This window comes from Procambarus clarkii, chromosome 14 (assembly GCF_040958095.1).
Source record: "Procambarus clarkii isolate CNS0578487 chromosome 14, FALCON_Pclarkii_2.0, whole genome shotgun sequence".
In the NCBI taxonomy this organism is placed as follows: domain Eukaryota; kingdom Metazoa; phylum Arthropoda; class Malacostraca; order Decapoda; family Cambaridae; genus Procambarus; species Procambarus clarkii.
In genome coordinates this window covers 5,824,290-5,843,874 of record NC_091163.1, presented here as the reverse complement: position 1 = coordinate 5,843,874, position 19,585 = coordinate 5,824,290, and the positions used below count along the sequence as shown (strand labels likewise).

Sequence of the window (19,585 nt, the reverse complement as noted above, 5' to 3'; positions counted from 1 at the left end):
GGTATTGTGCTGCTTAACCACCACACTGTGCACCTGGTTTCGGCAAAAACTTCATAGTGCAATTGTTAATGACATTTTTGTTTTTAAAAATGTTCAGGTAAAGTTAATGTCAAAATGTTTCCAAACTCTCATTTTCATTTCAAAACACAGTGATGAAAACATTAAAAAACCTTAAAATATAGCCTAATTAAAAACAAATTGCACAACTCTCAAAGCGTCTTAAAGCGCTCTGCTCATTTGGGTGGTTAATCTTAAATGTGACCTATGTCTATGTAGCCCTCCTACCACCATAATAAATGGGAAACTGCACTGGCTCCATGCACATTTAACTTGTGGATACTAAACAGAACAACAGAACAAAGACACATTCCTTCTTGTCCAAACTGCATTGTTGTACGCCAGGTGCGCAGCACACCTGGCACTCACCCTCTACTGGATACACTCGCTGTATTGTCCTCAGCCGTGCTGCATCACTTATATCCGACACTTGTGTTAGGTTGTTGTTATGCCTTGCTTCATCAATATCACTCCCTTTGTCTTCTTCAAACCATAAGGTCTGAATTTCAACATCAGAGAGCGATCTTTCGACACCGTGTCTGACAGGATTGGGAGTTGGAGGCGTGCGTGCCAGCCATGGTTGCTCACTCGGAACCGAACTAACCCGCAACCCTGAGGCATGATGGAAATTTTTTTCAAAATGGCTGCTGCTCACTGAAGGTCTCGGGCGTCCATCTTGTACCCAGCCTACCGCGCACACGTTTTGAATCTTACGATATCCTAACATCACTCCTGAATCGGGTGGCACACCACCATGCCCCGTGTTATGTTATGTGGCACAGTGCCTTGGTTAATACAATTTTTGGTGAATCCAAAACCTTAGACAGCGCTCATTTTTTCATTTTGCTCATATTGACATCCTGAATGGTATCTAGAAATTCCTTACCTTTGTGCCACAGTATCTTGCAAGTTTTTCATTAGTGCCTCTGATAATTACAGTACAGTACTGTATCTCAAATTCCTTGTAATTTTTCGTGTCGCTAATGTATTCGTTGCACTTCTGTAGTTTTATTGATCAAGACAACAAGGTGTATAACTGGCCAGCCGAGGTCCTAACCTACTCTGGGTCTGTGAGAGAACTGAGCCTGCTGCAAGCACGGCTGATGCTCCTCTGTCTGGCATGACGTCAGGCCTACTCGCCTGTGATTGGTTATGTCTCAACCGCCGTATAATTTGAGTATAACAAATGGTTTGTAGTGTGGTCATGTTATGCAGTCAATAGTTGGACAGTAATGCCTCAGACAAGGCATACATCTATTTACCAAGTCCCAGGATGGAAATTGGGGTTAATTTTTTGTTCCTTCCACATTATGGATGACTTAGAAACTTGTGGGAGTGAATGTCCCCATAAAACTAATGACAAATATTGTGAGGTGACCAAAATAATCCAGACTATTTTAGCCATAAGCCGAGTGCTGTGGGGAAAGGGTTAAGTAAGAAACCTTTCATTACATTCTAGCTCCAAATTGTATGGTACAACAGTACAGTATTGTAATATGGTTAATTAATTATAAGAAATTTCTACCATCCTTTAATATTCTCCATAATATATACATTGTTAACAAAAACTACAACAGTTTGTGCAAGGAGCTTTGTTGAAAGCAGCACCACTACACATTCTGCACAACCACACAGTATTGTGCTTCTCGGGTCCTGGGCCACCAGTCCCTCCAGATTGCAACTCAATATAGCTAATTGTAAATTTACATGTGGAATGTCTTAATCTACTGTCCATGTCATTACTAATATAACAATTTAATTACAAATGTAAAGTAAAAGAAAAACTAACATACACAACATGGATAGATATATAGCACAAACATTAATCCTCATTATTAGTACAGTATTATTTCTCTACAGGCATTATACAAATTATACAGGGTACATCATCTATACTAGCTATACTGTAAAGTTGAACATGTACCACCCAACAAATATACATCATGGAAAGTGCAGCTATACAGCAAGTTGATCCAGCCTCTAAAAGTGCTGAAAACTATGTACGTAACCACAAATTTGATCAAGATAGCAGTTATTCTTATATATTTCATAAAAGAAACATTTCGTTTCAAACAAAATAGTATCGCTGATATTCAAAATAAAATGGGCAAGATTAAGTGTCGTCTCCATGAGTCATTTAGTAATAAAATAATCTCATTAAATTATCAGAGATAAATTACAATATTTACAGGGTGAAAAAGAAAAAAAAAAAGAAAAAACTGCTTTAGGGTTTCAGAATATAAATACCTGTACTGTAAACACTTCTCAGACTAGACAGGTTTTTCAGCATGTGTTATGTGGATTGATGGGCTCTATCCATTAGTAGCAAAATTGATATTTCATGAAAAATGTGATATAGAGGCAAGAGACTAACCATACTATTTCCAACTATGATTTTAGAAAAATTAACCACAACAACCTGATTACTTATCACTATCAAGTAAACTTCAGTAATTTATTACATTTTTGAAATGCAATATTTATTTTATTTTCAAAATATAACTAATTGTATTTCCATGTTAATGTGTTTTCTATATTTTAAGTTCTGAAAATGGCATATTCTAACCCCAATGCCAAACATTGTTGCTAAAATGTAAAAGTAAGATTATTATTTCTTAAAAATATAAATTCCAGAAATATTGTATAAAACCCTAACATGCTTACTATAATTGAATGTTTCAGAATTTCTTGCCTTAAACTTAAATATGAGAGTTTAGGTGGAAGGTACTTTACAGAATAGGGATGTAGTTGTCAATCTTGGCTCTGTGCTTCTGGGCAATACACTCGGCAATCCAAACAATATTCCGGCACTCTTGTTCCTTCAGTTTGAGATATGCATAGAAGACACCAAAGTGGAACTGATGCAAGAAAGCATTAACATTCAACTTTACCTCGTGCTCAAAGAACTTGTCTTCCAGGGTCTTCTCGCCGGGATTGTTGCCAGCGCCCTCAAACAGTGCACGGTACTCCTGAGGTCAAACGTGTACATCTTCGTTACAAACTCAATATTATTACTGTAAATTACACACTAGTAAAAAATTTGTTTTAGAACAAAAACTAGAAATATTTTAATATGTTATTCCTTGCATTCAAACTGGATAAACAAACAGGTTAATATAGAGCAAAAAATTACCACATTAAAAGATGGACATTTGACCATTTTGTGTCTTTGATGACTTATACGAAGTGGCGCTTGGTGATTTCTCTGGCACATTATCAGTTTGGGGTCAGTAAAAGCTAATGAGATTATAATTAAGCTCCATAAAAAAAACTAACATTAGTGCAAACATTAATGTCTAGTGCACCCAAAGAGGCTGCTAAATACTAACAAAATGTGTGCTCTGAGGTTGCAATCTTGAGTCCACTGATCAGTCTATGGACTGATGTCTTAATTCAGTTAGTAAAAAAGTTTAAAGTCCCTTTAGATCTCTATGGGTTTAATATCGTAATTGGCAAACTAAAGTGACGTTAAAATTCATTCTGATGAAGATGAGAAAACACCGCCGTCTGGAACCACGTGGAACCATTTACACTCATCAGTCTCTCCTACACTGCTATAGTATCAATGTGTGCCATGAAAAACAAAAACAAATGCTGAATTTAACCCTTAAACTGCGCAACGCGCCTGCAGGCTCACGTCTGGTTTGCGCAACGCGCCTCCGGGTATTTGTATTTTTCACGTTCCATTCAAAACTCCCGCGGCTACATGGGGTTCACATCAGCTTCCTCAGGGCTCTTGTAAACAGACGCCATCTTTAAAAAAAATCGTGGTCCACATTCCCGGGTGTGGGAGCCTCAGTAGTGTGTGAGCAACCAAGGCTGGCGCTCGCAGCATGAGCGCACAGCACTGCTGTTCAGCATGTGACCACAGCATCGCCTAATAATGCCAAAATATATATATAACTTGTATTATTTAGCTATGATAGTGTTATATTAGAGCCTGAGTGTGATAATGACTGGGTACAATGTTCAAATATCAGTGATTCAATGCTGTTCACGATGTTCACAGCGCTAGCCACAGCACCACAGCATTATTTCGTTCATCTAGGAATCTTCAAATGATTTCTTAAGGTTCCTTTTCAAAATAAACGTGTGGTCAATTATTCATTTACAGGAATTAGTGACCAGGATTGTGATAATAGCAGGATTGTGGTTATAATTAGCGTTGTGCGTAGTATTGTGGAAGGAGGAATTTTGATGAGGGAGGGCGATAATTGAGGTAGCCTCATTGTGTGTGTGTGGCTGCCACTCTTGTTTTGCTCACCATACTAGCTTAGTGGTTCGCTATGGGCAACACATATGTACATGGGTATATATAGTGTGTGTATATAGTGTAAGAACAGCAACAGGAGAATGTTGAGAGGAGCTATTTCGGTGAGGGAGGTGACGTAATCGTAGCGTCGTCTGCTGTGTGATTTTTCATGCAGTGTATGGTGGCCACTGTACTGTTTGGACACAATACCGGCTTACTTCCATAGTTCTGGTAAATAAAACATGTAGATAGGTATATAGAACATGTGTAATAAGAACTATAATAATATGGTGGGAGGAACAATGTTGGCGAGTAAGATGTTGGAGTGAGGGAGACTGGCTGGGTGAGGCTGCTCTCACTCGAGATGTTCTGAATGTGTTCATGGTCAAATGCTCCTATTGGCCCATACGAGGCAGCTGCTATTGGCCCATACGAGGCAGCTGCTATTGGCCCATACGAGGCAGCTGCTATTGGCCCATACGAGGCAGCTCCTATTGGCCCATACGAGGCAGCTGCTATTGGCCCATACGAGGCAGCTGCTATTGGCCCATACGAGGCAGCTGCTATTGGCCCATACGAGGCAGCTGCTATTGGCCCATACAAGGCAGCTGCTATTGGCCCATACGCGGCAGCTGCTATTGGCCCATACGAGGCACCTGCTATTGGCCCATACGAGGCACCTGCTATTGGCCCATACGGGGCACCTGCTACTGGCCCATACGGGGCAGCTGCTATTGGCTCATACGGGGCAGCTGCTATTTGCCCATACGAGGCAGCTGCTATTGGCCCATACGAGGCAGCTGCTATTGGCCCATACGAGGCAGCTGCTATTGGCCCATACGAGGCAGCTGCTATTGGCCCATACGAGGCAGCTGCTGTTGGCCCATACGGGGCAGCTGCTGTTGGCCCATACGAGGCAGCTGATATTGGCCCATACGAGGCAGCTGCTATTGGCCCATATGAAGCAGCTGCTACGCGGTGTTCTGAATGTGTTGATGGTGAATGTATATAGTGTGTAAATAGATTGTATATATACACAAATTAGCATGATACATAGTAAATATGTGCTGCATATGTGCGCACAAGTTTCATGCACGTAACACAGTGTCTACGGACAGTACGGATGTTGTACTGCGATATTATAGTGTACGTGTTCATTATACATTGGATTGGCACATAAAAACAATGAAAATGTATTTGGAAAGGTGCGCAAAAAATGAACGAAAATATATTCGCGGCAACTCGCGCACCCCGCCCCGAGCGCCCCACCGCCCCCGAGAGCTTACGGCACGGGCGCACGGGGAATGATGACGTCACGCCCCAACTTCCGGACCCCATAGCAGCCAAAGTAACTACAATTTCGACTTTTTTTTTACATACCCATACTGAGGGAAGGGTTTTTGACACTTTAAAAAGAAAAAAGAATTTTTTCCAGAGAATTTATTTCCTGCGCACTGTGGGGGTGTCACATTTGGAGGCAACGCAGTTAAGGGGTTAAAGCTCTGAAAGATGATGTTGATTATCAAGATGGAACCATAACATGCTTCACATTGGTAACAAATTAGTATATGATAAGATAAATGATAAAATTACAGTAGTTTAATTCAGTTGCAAGACCATTATTGTAACCCTTCAACTGTAAACTGAAAATTTCAGAGCTGCAGAAAATGTCAGGTTATTTCTAGTTGTTGATTTGTTATGTATATGGCAGATGGAAAAATTAAGCATTTAGATTATAAAACTTTTGTATAAAAGAATTTTATAAATTTTATTACTATTTCATTACATATTTTTACTATTTTTAGTTACAGAAACCCATAAGTCTGCTAAAAAAAAAAAAAAGAGGAAAAAATGTATAATGTTAATATAAAGTTTAAGATGTTATAGGTAGAAACACACAATACAACTGAATTAAAACATCAGTCCATGGAACCATCAATGGACCCAAGTTTGAAACACCAAGTACTGTACACCCGTTACCAGCCCTTATTTTTAGGTGTACTCGTATTCCCTCAAAGACAACGACCTAGTGATAAAAACATTATGAAAAATTTGAGACTTTTACATTATTACAGAATGTTGAAGTGATGAAAATTTTACTTGGTAAATCATTTTATATTTAATTCATACATTACTGTAATTATTACTATCAATTGCTGCACCTATTTCCTTTATTTACTGGACTTTTCCTATTGATCTGAGTTGTCCCTCTGTCCCATTTTACACTCTGAATTTGGCACATGCTTGTGGCTGTAGAAAACCAAGGACTAGCTCTTTATGTGCCGCCTTGTAGCCTAGTTGTACCCATTCTGTTTTATTTTAACTTTACCAATGTAAATATTGATCTGAATTATTTATTAGATACAGTAATGGGAAAGGCAAGTTTATTACAGAAAAAAACTGTAGTTGTCAAAGTATTTACTTACCGTATAAAACTCTGCTACTTGTTTCACATTCTCTGCATCATCAGCTCGAGCCAAAGCAGCAAGTCCATCAGGGTAGAGCTTGCCACACTGAGGGTACAGTTTCTTTCGATCCTCGTTTGTTAACTCTGTCCCAAAGCTGTTCAGTGTGATTATAAATGCTCGACGGTCGGCTTCAAACTGAAATTGATTCGAAATATGGGAAATGTTGTTACAAACAGTTCAACATCACTAGTACAGATCAAGTGAACTTAGAAAACGGAGTTGGGAAAAAGTGATGAAGGGCCACACATTACCTACTGTCTCTGCAACAGGAGCCTAATGAAGTTGGATGGGAAAGAAACCTTCCAGTCACTGTTACAAGTAATGTGTAACCACAGGACCACACAAATGACAAGTGTGTGTGAGAGAACAATACAATGCTATTCAACCTTTCCATAGCAATAAAAATATATGGACAGTGTAATTGTTTTTTTTATTGTGCGAGATATGCAACTGAAATTAGAATATGTCCATATTTAAATAAAACATTTAGCTAAATTAGAGAGACTTCCAAAGCATACAACAAAATATGTTCCCAAAATGCTTAACTTATGGAGACTAGATTTACAGAAGCTTCTTAAACTGGATGATAAAATAAATTTTATGAATATGGTTACCACTTACGAGAACCTTCAGGCAAAAGCTGTGTATGCCAAAACTGGTGTTGGTTTCAAGTCAAAATTTAATAACGTGTACAAATATGGGCCACCACAAGCATAGCAGTTATCCTGAGACAATTTCTGTAATCTCCAACACATTCAGGAAATAGAAAGAACCCCCCCCCATCCTTTCCCTGAAACCAGAACTAGAAACAAAGATCCATGAGCAAAATGTGCAGAAAAAACACCAGAAGGGGCAAAGAACCCCACAGAATTTGACAGGCATGAATCTTAAGCCATCACCAAAAATATGGAAGAGTCAAACGTCACTACTACAAAGGCAGAGGACTACTCTAGCTCCACATGTGCAGAGATTGGCAGCAGATCACAAAAGCAGTAAGAGGCACAAAAGCAGTAAGAGGACGGCCCACCTGCATCAACAAATGAACAGTGGACACTGCAACCTGAGGGTCAATTATGGAAAATGAATGGCTATGCAGAGAACAAATAAGGAAAAAACATAAGGGAAATCGGCTACTCAAACAGTTGCAGACACACGTGCCGAGCACAAGGAAGCTTCTTGAATGAATAAACGCTATAAACCATGTAATATAATATATTATATAACAATGTAAACCCCCCAATGTGGAGCTATGTAAAATTTAAACAAACCTATGAAGCAGTCTTATTCCCAAAATGATGTGTGTTAGTGGCTTTACAAGAATGTAAAAACATCAATGCTATGTACTTAAGTAAATCCAATGTACCTTCTTGTATATATATAAATAAATAAATACAAAAATTCAAGGCAAGACAATATAAATTAAAAACTATTAATCACAACCAACACCACCTTAGCAATTACCTGGGCCAACAGAGATCTGCACTGCATAAAATGTTGGTATTTTTTTTACTTGTGTATACAGCATCATCTCTCTTTAATACTGTACTGTATTCAGTATTGGGCCTGACTGCCATCACAACATAATGCTGATGAATGCCAGAAAGAAAATTGACCATTGTTTCCACCAAAACAAGACTAGATATGATTTTTTCTGAAGAATTTTGAATAAAGATTATCATTTCACAATTTTTTATAGTTTATTTTTTATTGTTTTGATTCACTGAGAGAAAGCTACAGTACTGTACATGTAGAGCCAATTATTAAAAGTTTGTTCCCAGACTACACTATATCCTTTTTTTTTCCATCGAGATGTTAACCTACATTACTAAGACGAGAGTAACGTTTATTAATAAATATAAACAACAGACTTACGGCAAGAATCTCGCACATGACCTCCGCAGTGATGCCACCCAGTGATTTGCAGTAACTATAGAAGGATTCCAGGTATGCCTTGTATAGCGTGTTGCGGATGATCTCAATGTTCAGCTCGTCCAAATCTTGCTCACTCACACACTCGCCAAAGAAATCGGCTGCAATATAAATGCAATTACATAAACAAATGGGACCTCAAAATACATGAATATTTGATGTACAAAAGTTTATATATAAATGAATAAGTGTCTATGCAGAAGCTACCAAAGCCACAAGGTACACCAACTGTACAGTATGTATAGTAGTATTGTTTACAAATATAATTTGTAAAAGAATATGGTTCAACTAAAATCTTAAACTCATGGTCCATTTATAAGAACCCCTGTGACCATGATACTGAAAAAAATACTAATTAGGATCAAAGCATATTACAGAAATTGCATACAGTATACAGTATTTGTAAAGTTGAAATCACCCGCACACTTTCACACACAGTTTCTCTGAACTTAAATTTAAACAGGATATCAAAATACAGTACAGTATGTTATGTCTTTAGTATAATCCTGTGCAATTCTTCTGTTAGCCTTAGAGGACACTACAGTACTCTAAAACCAGATGACCTGAAAATGTCCCCGTGGTGTAGTGGTTAAGATGCTCGCCTGGCATTTCGCGAGCACTTTGTCCTGGGTTCATATCCTGACCGGGGAAGATTTACTGGGCGTAAAGCCTTAACTGTAGCCTCTGTTTAACTCAACAGTAAAATGGGTACTTGCTTGTTAAACGATTTTTCGCAGGGTCGTATTCCAGGGAACATAGGATTAAGGACTTGTCCGAAATGCTATGCGTACTAGCGTGTGTAGAATGTAAGAACTCTTGTATATTTAAATAAAAAAAATAATTAAACAGCTGATAACCTCACACCATCTACACCAAGCCTGGCCATGTAAGGATAAACCTAGGGGACAACCACCTCCCTGTTTCATTCACACAACAACACAAGACTATAAATGAAACTTCAGAAGGCCTAGAGGCCCATCCGAGGCAGCTCCTACTTATATCCACCCAGACTCACATACATGTTTAACCTACACTTGAAATAGTTGCTTAAAGCTTTTTCTGCTTTGGTTTTATTTTAGGATATTAAGGGTAAATACAGTGCAATCAAATCAAGCAAGGCCAGACTATGTTAAATAACTAGATACTTTGGATCTTTGCTTTGTTGGCAGATTTAATTTCCAAAGGTATATATACATATTATACTATATATATGGATTAACAAAGATAACCTTGCAATAATAAATTTTTAAATATTATATTTGGTATGAATTCAAGTTACAGCATTCAAACAAATCTCCAACTAATATGTAAAGGTTACTCATAAAAGTATAACTTAAGAATACCAACCCAAAGGAGTATCAACCAAGACAGCATTGTAGAGCTCAGAGCTAGTTGAGGCAACATTGATGGCCTCAATCTGTTCAAATGTACCGAGGGGATGGCACTTTGGCATCAACTCTGATATTGGCCGCTGGTGGAGAGCCCCAGTGATGAGTAGCACAATATTGTCAATCATATATCTGGAGGGAATAAGGAAATTTAAACACCCAGTAGTAAAAATCACTTTATGCAACTTTGGTACCTGGTTTCCTCAATGATTGCCTTAAAAAAAATTTGACATACAATATACTGTAATTCCCTGACATTTTTACTATACATTATTTTCACACCCTCAAGTGTTGCTCTGACACACCTACCATACATAACCCGACCCTTCCCCTCATACTACAGGAAACCCAGACCCCTCCCATCTCATGCCACACAAGATCCGGGCGCCTTCACATGCCACGAAACGCCAGCCCACTTTGCTATGCATAACCCAGCTACATTTTACATTTCCTGGCTCTGATATTTTGCCTGTCTTGTTGAAGGAGGATATGAACACATAGTATTCTATATGGGGAAAGAACTAATGATACGAATAGTATCAATGTGTGGAATAGTTTATTTTAAAGGTTCTCATTATTCACTATAATTTTTCCATCAGCTGCTACATTTGTTTTATTGTGCTCTATAAAAGATCGTCTGACATTATTCCTAGATCTTTGACTTGATCTTTCCACACTATATAGAAATAGCACACGTCTATTATGCACATGACCATCACTATATTCATTATGAAAGCCATCTGGAGACAATACAGAGGTAACATACTTACCCATAAGTAATGTAGTCAAGGAAAGTTGCTAGGGGTTCTACAGCATGATTACGCATGTGTTGAAATTCTACCACTAGCTTGTCCCGCAACTTATCATCAATGACGGACACTTGTAATGGTGAAGCCTCGTTGGCCAAGAAGTTTCCATAGTCCGTGCTCTGTAGGTGCAGCTTTAAATCTGAGGGAATGATTATAAATTACTACACATACATTTTTTTGTAAGTATTTTATTCAGCAAGTCATAACACAAGTTAAATATTATTCCTAATAAATAAATTATTTCTTACCATCTAAGGTTTCACACTGCACTAGATTTAAGTAGTCAGTCTGCTTCAAGATGCCATTTTTGAAGCCTCGAACAAGACCCTCAAGGTAGCCGTTGTCGATGTTAAAAATACTGTCGAGCATCCTGCCTGTGGAAATAATATTGTTCTATATGTGATGTATGAATTTTCACACTGCAAGAACATGGCATCTTTAAACCTAAGGCAATGCTACAACAACATTATTCAACAAGGGTATTTAAAGATAAATCACTGGAGGCAGGTTCCCCCTATTTACTACTAGATGAACAGATGAACCAGGTGCCAGGAAATGTCCCCAAATGTGTGCCCCCCCCCCTCACCAGAAACAAATTTGGCTCTAATCATTTGCGAGTCAAACCATGGAAATGCAGCTTTCATGAAGTTATGACTGGTAGTGTATTTCCAGTAGGGTAAAGTTGGCAACATTCAACCACCTAAATTAAGTTACCCTATATTGTCCTTCATATCAGAATAAAAGATAAAATTACCTTTAATAATAATACTGTATTATAATAATAATAAATAATAATAACTCATTATGTGGGGGGGGGGGGGAGATATGTCCGTGGTCAGGTTTTTAAAATGAAGCTCATACAATATTTGTTTGTATTTTGCGACACATGAAACTCCAAAGTCTATTAACGAATCTGCGTGAAATAGTCATTGTTCCGAAATGAATATTGCGGGTTATGAGCTCGACAAGCGATAAAAACTGCCATTTTTATACTACCCGTACATATATCTTCGGTTTTACTTATATTATTTTTATGGTAGAGGCTTTACACTTAGATCCCATTTCTGTCTTTCTTCTGACATAAATAAATTTCATTTCATAAGTTATAAAGATGTTTTCAACAACATTCTTTGGGCATTTGTCTATTCCAAAATGGTTAACCATTTTGAAGATAACACATGGGTTCCTCTGGTGTGTTGACCATATGTTCACATCCCATCAAGAATTACACTTGAAGGCTAATAAAAAATATCCACACTATCAACAGTGTAAAACGACCTTTAAGCAAAAATTATGCCACAAAATTTTACTTTCATTCAATCTTACATGACTTACAATAATCACTCTTAGAATATTATTTGATCTTACAGCTCTTGTGATTATTTATTATTTAAAAGATTTACCCAATACTTATAAAGATAATATATACCAAGTTCCCCCAAATTTTAGTTGGCACGTGAGAAAATTTTGCATCAAAGATTTGGTGATTTTGGCATGTGCACTTAAAAAGGTCGCCCACCCCTATTCTAGGCCCCTATTCTAGACGGACTTGTAGCCAATCAGCCTCATTAGTAAAAAAAATAGACAATGTAACACATTTAACACCATATTTTTCCTTAATAGACACTGTGTAGTTGACCAACATAGAAATTCGGCCAACTAACAATATGACCTAATTTCCGTAAATAAACACATTGCTACAATCTTCAGCGATACAAATGATCTCCCTGCGGTTATCATTCTTTTCCGCCACACTGAAACATGATACAAATCATTATAAGCTACCTGTATGAAGGGAAAAGTTGTGGAAGGAGCCTCGCCTCTGACAATGTTGTGGTGTGAGTGTTGAGATCGATCAGCTGTCATATGACAGGCCAGGCGGTGTATGCTGTCTCCTGATTGGTCAAGCTCGCTTCCTCCTGCCAATCACCGTCTAGTTCTCAAACGTGGTGGATCGTGCTTTTAAGAATTTGATGATTACATATGATTTTATTTAACTAGTATTTCTTATGCTAATTTTAGTCGACAGTATATATATTTTTTGATTATATAAAAATAGTTTTAAGTTCAAATATCCTCTTCAAAATAAGTAAAAGTTATAATGTAAGTTACAGGATGTGAGGTGTCCCGTCTTCTCAGTACTGTACAGTACTATAATAATAATTATATTAGTAATATTAATAATAATAATAATAATAATAATAATAATAATAATAATAATAATAATAATAATAATAATATTTTATTCACACGAAGGAACAATGGATTGGTGAGATCACATAAGAATGGTATTTGAACACTCAGCCAAAGCCACTAACATACATAGCGTTTCGGACAGGTCCGTAATCTAACATATAAAGCAAGATGAAAAGGTAGAACAAACTTCACAGATCTCCAGTATCACCTATTGATACTGGTAAGTATCAGCTACTGATACTGGTAATGGCTCCAAAGGCCCACCTTTTGGGTGGCTTAATCTTCATTAATCAATCAATCGGTAGGACAAACCCTTCATGTAAACTGCACCTGCTGTCAGGAAGGACAAGATGAACAGGCACATTGTAGCGAGGTTTTTATATCAACAAATAACTCCAATGTAAGTTGAGAGAGGTGATTACACTGGTAAAGATATATGTCTTATGTATTAATGTTGGGGGGAAGTGGGTAGTACAATACTGTATACAGTTTGAAGCACGAGGGAGGAAACTAATGAGGCTGAAATTTTTAAGTAATTTTTGGTTTTACTTTCGTATAGGACATCTTTCCTGAGGTTATCTTGAGATGATTTCGGGGCTTAGTGTCTCCCGCGGCCCGGTTCTTGACCAGGCATCCTTTTTGTTACACACTCCCTCCCCCTCCCCAGGAACATAAGAACATAAGAACAAAGGTAACTGCAGAAGGCCTATTGGCCCATACGAGGCAGCTCCTATTCTATAACCACCCAATCCCACTCATATACTTGTCCAACCCGTGCTTGAAACAATCGAGGGACCCCACCTCCACAATGTTACGCGGCAATTGGTTCCACAAATCAACAACCCTGTTACTGAACCAGTATTTACCCAAGTCTTTCCTAAATCTAAACTTATCCAATTTATATCCATTGTTTCGTGTTCTGTCCTGTGTTGATACTTTTAATACCCTATTAATATCCCCCCGGTTATGTCCATTCGTCCACTTGTAAACCTCTATCATGTCACCCCTAACTCTTCGCCTTTCCAGTGAATGCAACTTAAGCTTTGTTAATCTTTCTTCATATGAAAGATTTCTAATTTGAGGAAGCAGCCCGTAGCAGCTGTCTAACTCCCAGGTACCTATTTACTAAGGTGAACAGGGGCATCAGGGTGAAAGAAACTCTTGCCGATTTGCTTCTGCCTCCGCCGGGGATCGAACCCGGAACCTTAGGACTACGAATCCCAAGTGCTGTCCACTCAGCCGTCGGGCCCCTGTATATACTATACCTACATACTATAGCTATATACTATAGCTGTTATAGGCCTAGGCACAGGTTGGACAATTTTTTAATTCATCTGGGAGTGAGTTCCAAAGACTGGGACCTTTTATTTGCACGGAGGGTTTGCACAGATTTAGTTTGACTCTGGGGATATCAAAGATATATTTATTTCTGGTGCGATGCTCATGGGTTCTATTACACTTATCAAGGAAAAGTTTCAGATCAAGTTTAGCATTTAGGAACAATGTTTTGTACATATAAATAGCACATGAGAATGTGTGGAGTGAGTGTATGTTTGGCATGTTAATAGACTTAACAGAGGGGCTGTGTGTTGTCTGAAGACAGTTTGCCATAGTTCTTATATCAGAGTTTTGCCAAAGGATGATCAGCTTGAGGTAATTTGCAGTGGTTGAACCCCGTGCAGGTACCGTATGTACGATAGGGATAGGGGGATTGAATGTCAGCCCAGTAAGAAGCAACAATGTCACTCTACCAGTTAGTACAAGTGACTGGTGCCTACCTATCAGTGACTATGGGAGATTGAGCTCTAGCTCCTCATGCCCTGCCTTTTATCCATTTATCCCTGGCACATAAATTACCTTTCATATATAATATAATATATATATATAATGTGTGTAAATCACGAAAAATAAACACGTGATTAAAAATGGGACAGTGTCAGACCACGGAGGAAAATTGAAACAGGAATTTTTCCTTAATTAAGTACTTTCGTATATTAATACATCTTCACAAGGAGTGAACTCCTTCACTCCTTCAGAAGATGTATTAATATACGAAAGTACTTAAGGAAATTCCTGTTTTCAATTTTCTTCCGTGGTCTGACCCTGTCATTTTATATATATATATATATATATATATATATATATATATATATATATATATATATATATATATATATATATATATATATATAATAAGAGGAAGAGAAGTGGTAAATGGTAATTTTAATAGGACAAAATAAACTCATATACTGTACTCATACCCAGTTTAATTATAGCCACAAGTAATGTAGTTATACAGTAAGATGCATCACACAATAATTACTACACTTCCATCATCACAGGTCACCAAAGGTCAATACACATAGCACATGTTATCATAGACTATTATAGCCACATAAGGACATGTAGTAATTATCACAAGGTACACTATATTCACCACTCTTCAGAATCAGTAGAGGTCACAATAGTTACACTGGACCTCTGTAGTCACTATAAATCAAATCACCATAGTTTGCTACAGATCACACCACAGTCATCACAGCTCATTAAAATAACACCGGGCCACCAGAGATAGTTTTCTTCAAGGAGTGCCAAACCAACCGGGCTGTGGTGGGTATGTGGGCCTGCGGGTCGCTCCAAGCAACAGCCTGGTGGACCAAACTCACAGGTGAAGCCTGGCCTAGGGCCAGGCTTGGGAAGTATAAGAACTCCCAGGACCCCCATCAAGCGCTAATGCTATGCGTACTAGTGGCTGTATAAGAATGTAACAACTCTTGTATATATCTCAAAAAAAAAAAAAAAAAAAAAAAAAAACAGTATCAAGCAGGTACAGCAACAAGCACATTGTATATCCCAGTTAACATTGCATTCATCATTGTCACATTCTTCATTAGTCATCAAGGGGGCCACTTTTTGATTACCTGAGGTGGAAATTGTTACCAGAAGTCACAATAGGTTACTACAAGTCACTACAATCACCACAGTTCTTATTAAGGTCACTACAATATAATGTAGTGACTTATGTAATCTTGCCAACTCATTGTACCTTGCCAATATATTATTATTATTATACAAGCCAATATAGCCACCACAGGTCACACTAGGATCATTACAAGTCGCTACAGTTACCACAGTTCTCCCTAAGGTCACTACAAGTCAATATAGTTCCTACTGGTCACACTAGAGTCACTATAAGTCACTGCAGTTACACAAGGTCACAGTAGGGTCACTACAGTTACTGTAATAACCACATGACACACTAGGGTTATTACTAGTCACTATAGCTAACACAGGTCACACTAGGATCATTATTTGTCACATCAAGGTCATCCTGTAGTAACTGTCCAGGTCATGTTGCAGTAACTGTCCATGTCATGCTGAAGTAACTGTCCAGGTCATGCTGCAGTAACTGTCCAGGTCATGCTGTTGTAACTGTCCAGGTCATGCTGCAGTAACTGTCCAGGTCATGCTGCAGTAACTGTCCAGGTCATGCTGCAGTAACTGTCCAGGTCATGCTGTAGTAACTGTCCAGGTCATGTTGCAGTAACTGTCCAGGTCATGCTGTTGTAACTGTCCAGGTCATGCTGCAGTAACTGTCCAGGTCATGCTGCAGTAACTGTCCAGGTCATGCTGCAGTAACTGTCCAGGTCATGCTGTAGTAACTGTCCAGGTCATGCTGCAGTAACTGTCCAGGTCATGCTGCAGTAACTGTCCAGGTCATGCTGCAGTAACTGTCCAGGTCATGCTGCAGTAACTGTCCAGGTCATGTTGTAGTAACTGTCCAGGTCATGGTGCAGTAACTGTCCAGGTTATGGTGCAGTAACTGTCCAGGTCATGGTGTAGTAACTGTCCAGGTCATGGTGCAGTAACTGTCCAGGTCATGGTGCAGTAACTGTCCAGGTCATGCTGCAGTAACTGTCCAGGTCATGGTGCAGTAACTGTCAAGGTCATGGTGCAGTAACTGTCCAGGTCATGGTGCAGTAACTGTCCAGGTCATGCTGCAGTAACTGTCCAGGTCATGGTGTAGTAACTGTCCAGGTCATGGTGTAGTAACTGTCCAGGTCATGGTGCAGTAACTGTCCAGGTCATGGTGCAGTAACTGTCCAGGTCATGCTGCAGTAACTGTCCAGGTCATGGTGCAGTAACTGTCCAGGTCATGGTGCAGTAACTGTCCAGGTCATGCTGTAGTAACTGTCAAGGTCATGTAGTAACTGTGCAGGTCATGGTGCAGTAACTGTCTAGATCATGCTGTAGTAACTGTCAAGGTCATGGGGTAGTGACTGTCCAGGTCATGGGGTAGTAACTGTTCAGGTCATGCTGTAGTAACTGTCAAGGTCATGGGGTAGTAACTGTCCAGGTCATGCTGTGGTAACTGTCCAGGTCATGCTGTAATAACTGTCCAGGTCATGCTGCAGTAACTGTCAGGTCATGGTGTAGTAACTGTCCAAGTCATGGTGTAGTAACTGTCCAGGTCATGGTGTAGTAACTGTCCAGGTCATGCTGCAGTAACTGTCCAGGTCATGCTGCAGTAACTATCTAGGTCATGCTGCAGTAACTGTCCAGGTCATGCTGCAGTAACTGTCCAGGTCATGCTGCAGTAACTGTCCAGGTCATGGTGCAGTAACTGTCCAGGTCATGCTGTAGTAACTGTCCAGGTCATGCTGCAGTAACTGTCCAAGTCATGCTGCAGTAACTGTCCAGGTCATGCTGCAGTAACTGTCCAGGTCATGCTGCAGTAACTGTCCAGGTCATGCTGCAGTAACTGTCCAGGTCATGCTGCAGTAACTGTCCAGGTCATGCTGTAGTTACTGTCCAGGTCATGCTGTAGTAACTGTCAGGTCATGCTGTAGTAACTGTCAGGTCATGCTGTAGTAACTGTCCAGGTCATGCTGCAGTAACTGTCCAGGTGATGCTGCAGTAACTGTCCAGGTCATGCTGCAGTAACTGTCCAGGTCATGCTGTAGTAACTGTCAGGTCATGCTGTAATAACTGTCCAGGTCATGCTGTGGTAACTGTCCAGGTCATGCTGTGGTAACTGTCAGGTTATGCTGTAATAACTGTCCAGGTCGTGCTGCAGTAACTGTCCAGGTCATGCTGCAGTAACTGTCCAGGTGATGCTGCAGTAACTGTCCAGGTCATGCTGTAGTAACTGTCAGGTCATGCTGTAATAACTGTCCAGGTCATGCTGTGGTAACTGTCCAAGTCATACTGTGGTAACTGTCCAGGTCATGCTGTGGTAACTGTCCAGGTCATGCTGTGGTAACTGTCCAGGTCATGCTGTAATAACTGTCAGGTCATGCTGTAATAACTGTCCAGGTCATGCTGTGGTAACTGTCCAGGTCATGCTGTGGTAACTGTCCAGGTCATGCTGTGGTAACTGTCCAGGTCATGCTGCAGTAACTGTCCAGGTCATGGTGTAGTAACTGTCCAGGTCATGCTGTAGTAACTGTCCAGGTCATGCTGCAGTAACTGTCCAGGTCATGCTGCAGTAACAGTCCAGGTCATGCTGCAGTAACTGTCCCGGTAATGATGTAGAGACTGTCCAGGTCATGCTGTAGTGACTTGATAGATAATGATGTAGCAACTGTCCAAGTCTTGTAGTAATTGTACAGATGAAATAGTATTTGTCCATGTCATTTAGTAGAGATTGTCCAGGTCGTATAGTGGCAATAGTCCAGGTCGTATAGTGGCAATAGTCCAGGTCGTATAGTGGCAATTGTCCAGGTCGTATAGTGGCAATAGTCCAGGTCGTATAGTGGCAATAGTCCAGGTCGTATAGTGGCAATAGTCCAGGTCGTATAGTGGCAATTGTCCAGGTCGTATAGTGGCAATTGTCCAGGTCGTATAGTGGCAATTGTCCAGGTCGTATAGTGGCAATTGTCCAGGTCGTATAGTGGCAATTGTCCAGGTCGTATAGTGGCAATAGTCCAGGTCGTATAGTGGCAATAGTTCAGGTCGTAAAGTAGCAATTGTCCAGGTCGTATAGTGGCAATTGTCCAGGTCATATAGTGGCAATTGTCCAGGTCATATAGTGGCAATAGTCCAGGTCATATAGTGGCAATAGTCCAGGTCGTATAGTAGCAATTGTACAGGTCATATAGTAGCAATAGTCCAGGTCGTATAGTGGCAATAGTCCAGGTCGTAAAGTAGCAATTGTCCAGGTCGTATAGTAGCAATTGTCCAGGTCGTATAGTAGTAATTGTCCAGGTCGTATAGTGGCAATAGTCCAGGTCGTATAGTGGCAATAGTCCAGGTCGTATAGTAGCAATTGTCCAGGTCGTATAGTAGCAATAGTCCAGGTCGAATAGAAGCAATAGTCCAGGTCGTATAGTGGCAATAGTCCAGGTCGTATAGTGGCAATAGTCCAGGTCATATAGTGGCAATAGTCCAGGTCGTATAGTGGCAATAGTCCAGGTCGTATAGTGGCAATTGTCCAGGTCGTATAGTATCAATTGTCCAGGTCGTATAGTAGCAATTGTCCAGGTC

At 39.6% G+C, this 19,585-nt stretch overlaps 1 protein-coding gene across 1 annotated transcript; it reads right to left on the bottom strand.

Annotated features, from left to right (window-relative positions):
• Nucleotides 1-1,575: 1,575 nt before the first annotated feature.
• On the bottom strand, nucleotides 1,576-12,823 carry LOC138364577 (V-type proton ATPase subunit d 1). The gene is made up of 7 exons (XM_069324272.1): nucleotides 12,689-12,823; nucleotides 11,152-11,277; nucleotides 10,865-11,042; nucleotides 10,054-10,226; nucleotides 8,650-8,807; nucleotides 6,736-6,912; nucleotides 1,576-3,026 (listed from the first exon to the last, which is right to left on the bottom strand). The coding sequence occupies exons 2-7, from the start codon at nucleotides 11,270-11,272 to the stop codon at nucleotides 2,787-2,789; spliced, it is 1,047 nt and encodes a 348-aa protein (XP_069180373.1). The 5' UTR covers nucleotides 11,273-11,277; nucleotides 12,689-12,823; the 3' UTR covers nucleotides 1,576-2,786.
• Between the last annotated feature and the right edge of the window lie 6,762 nt (nucleotides 12,824-19,585).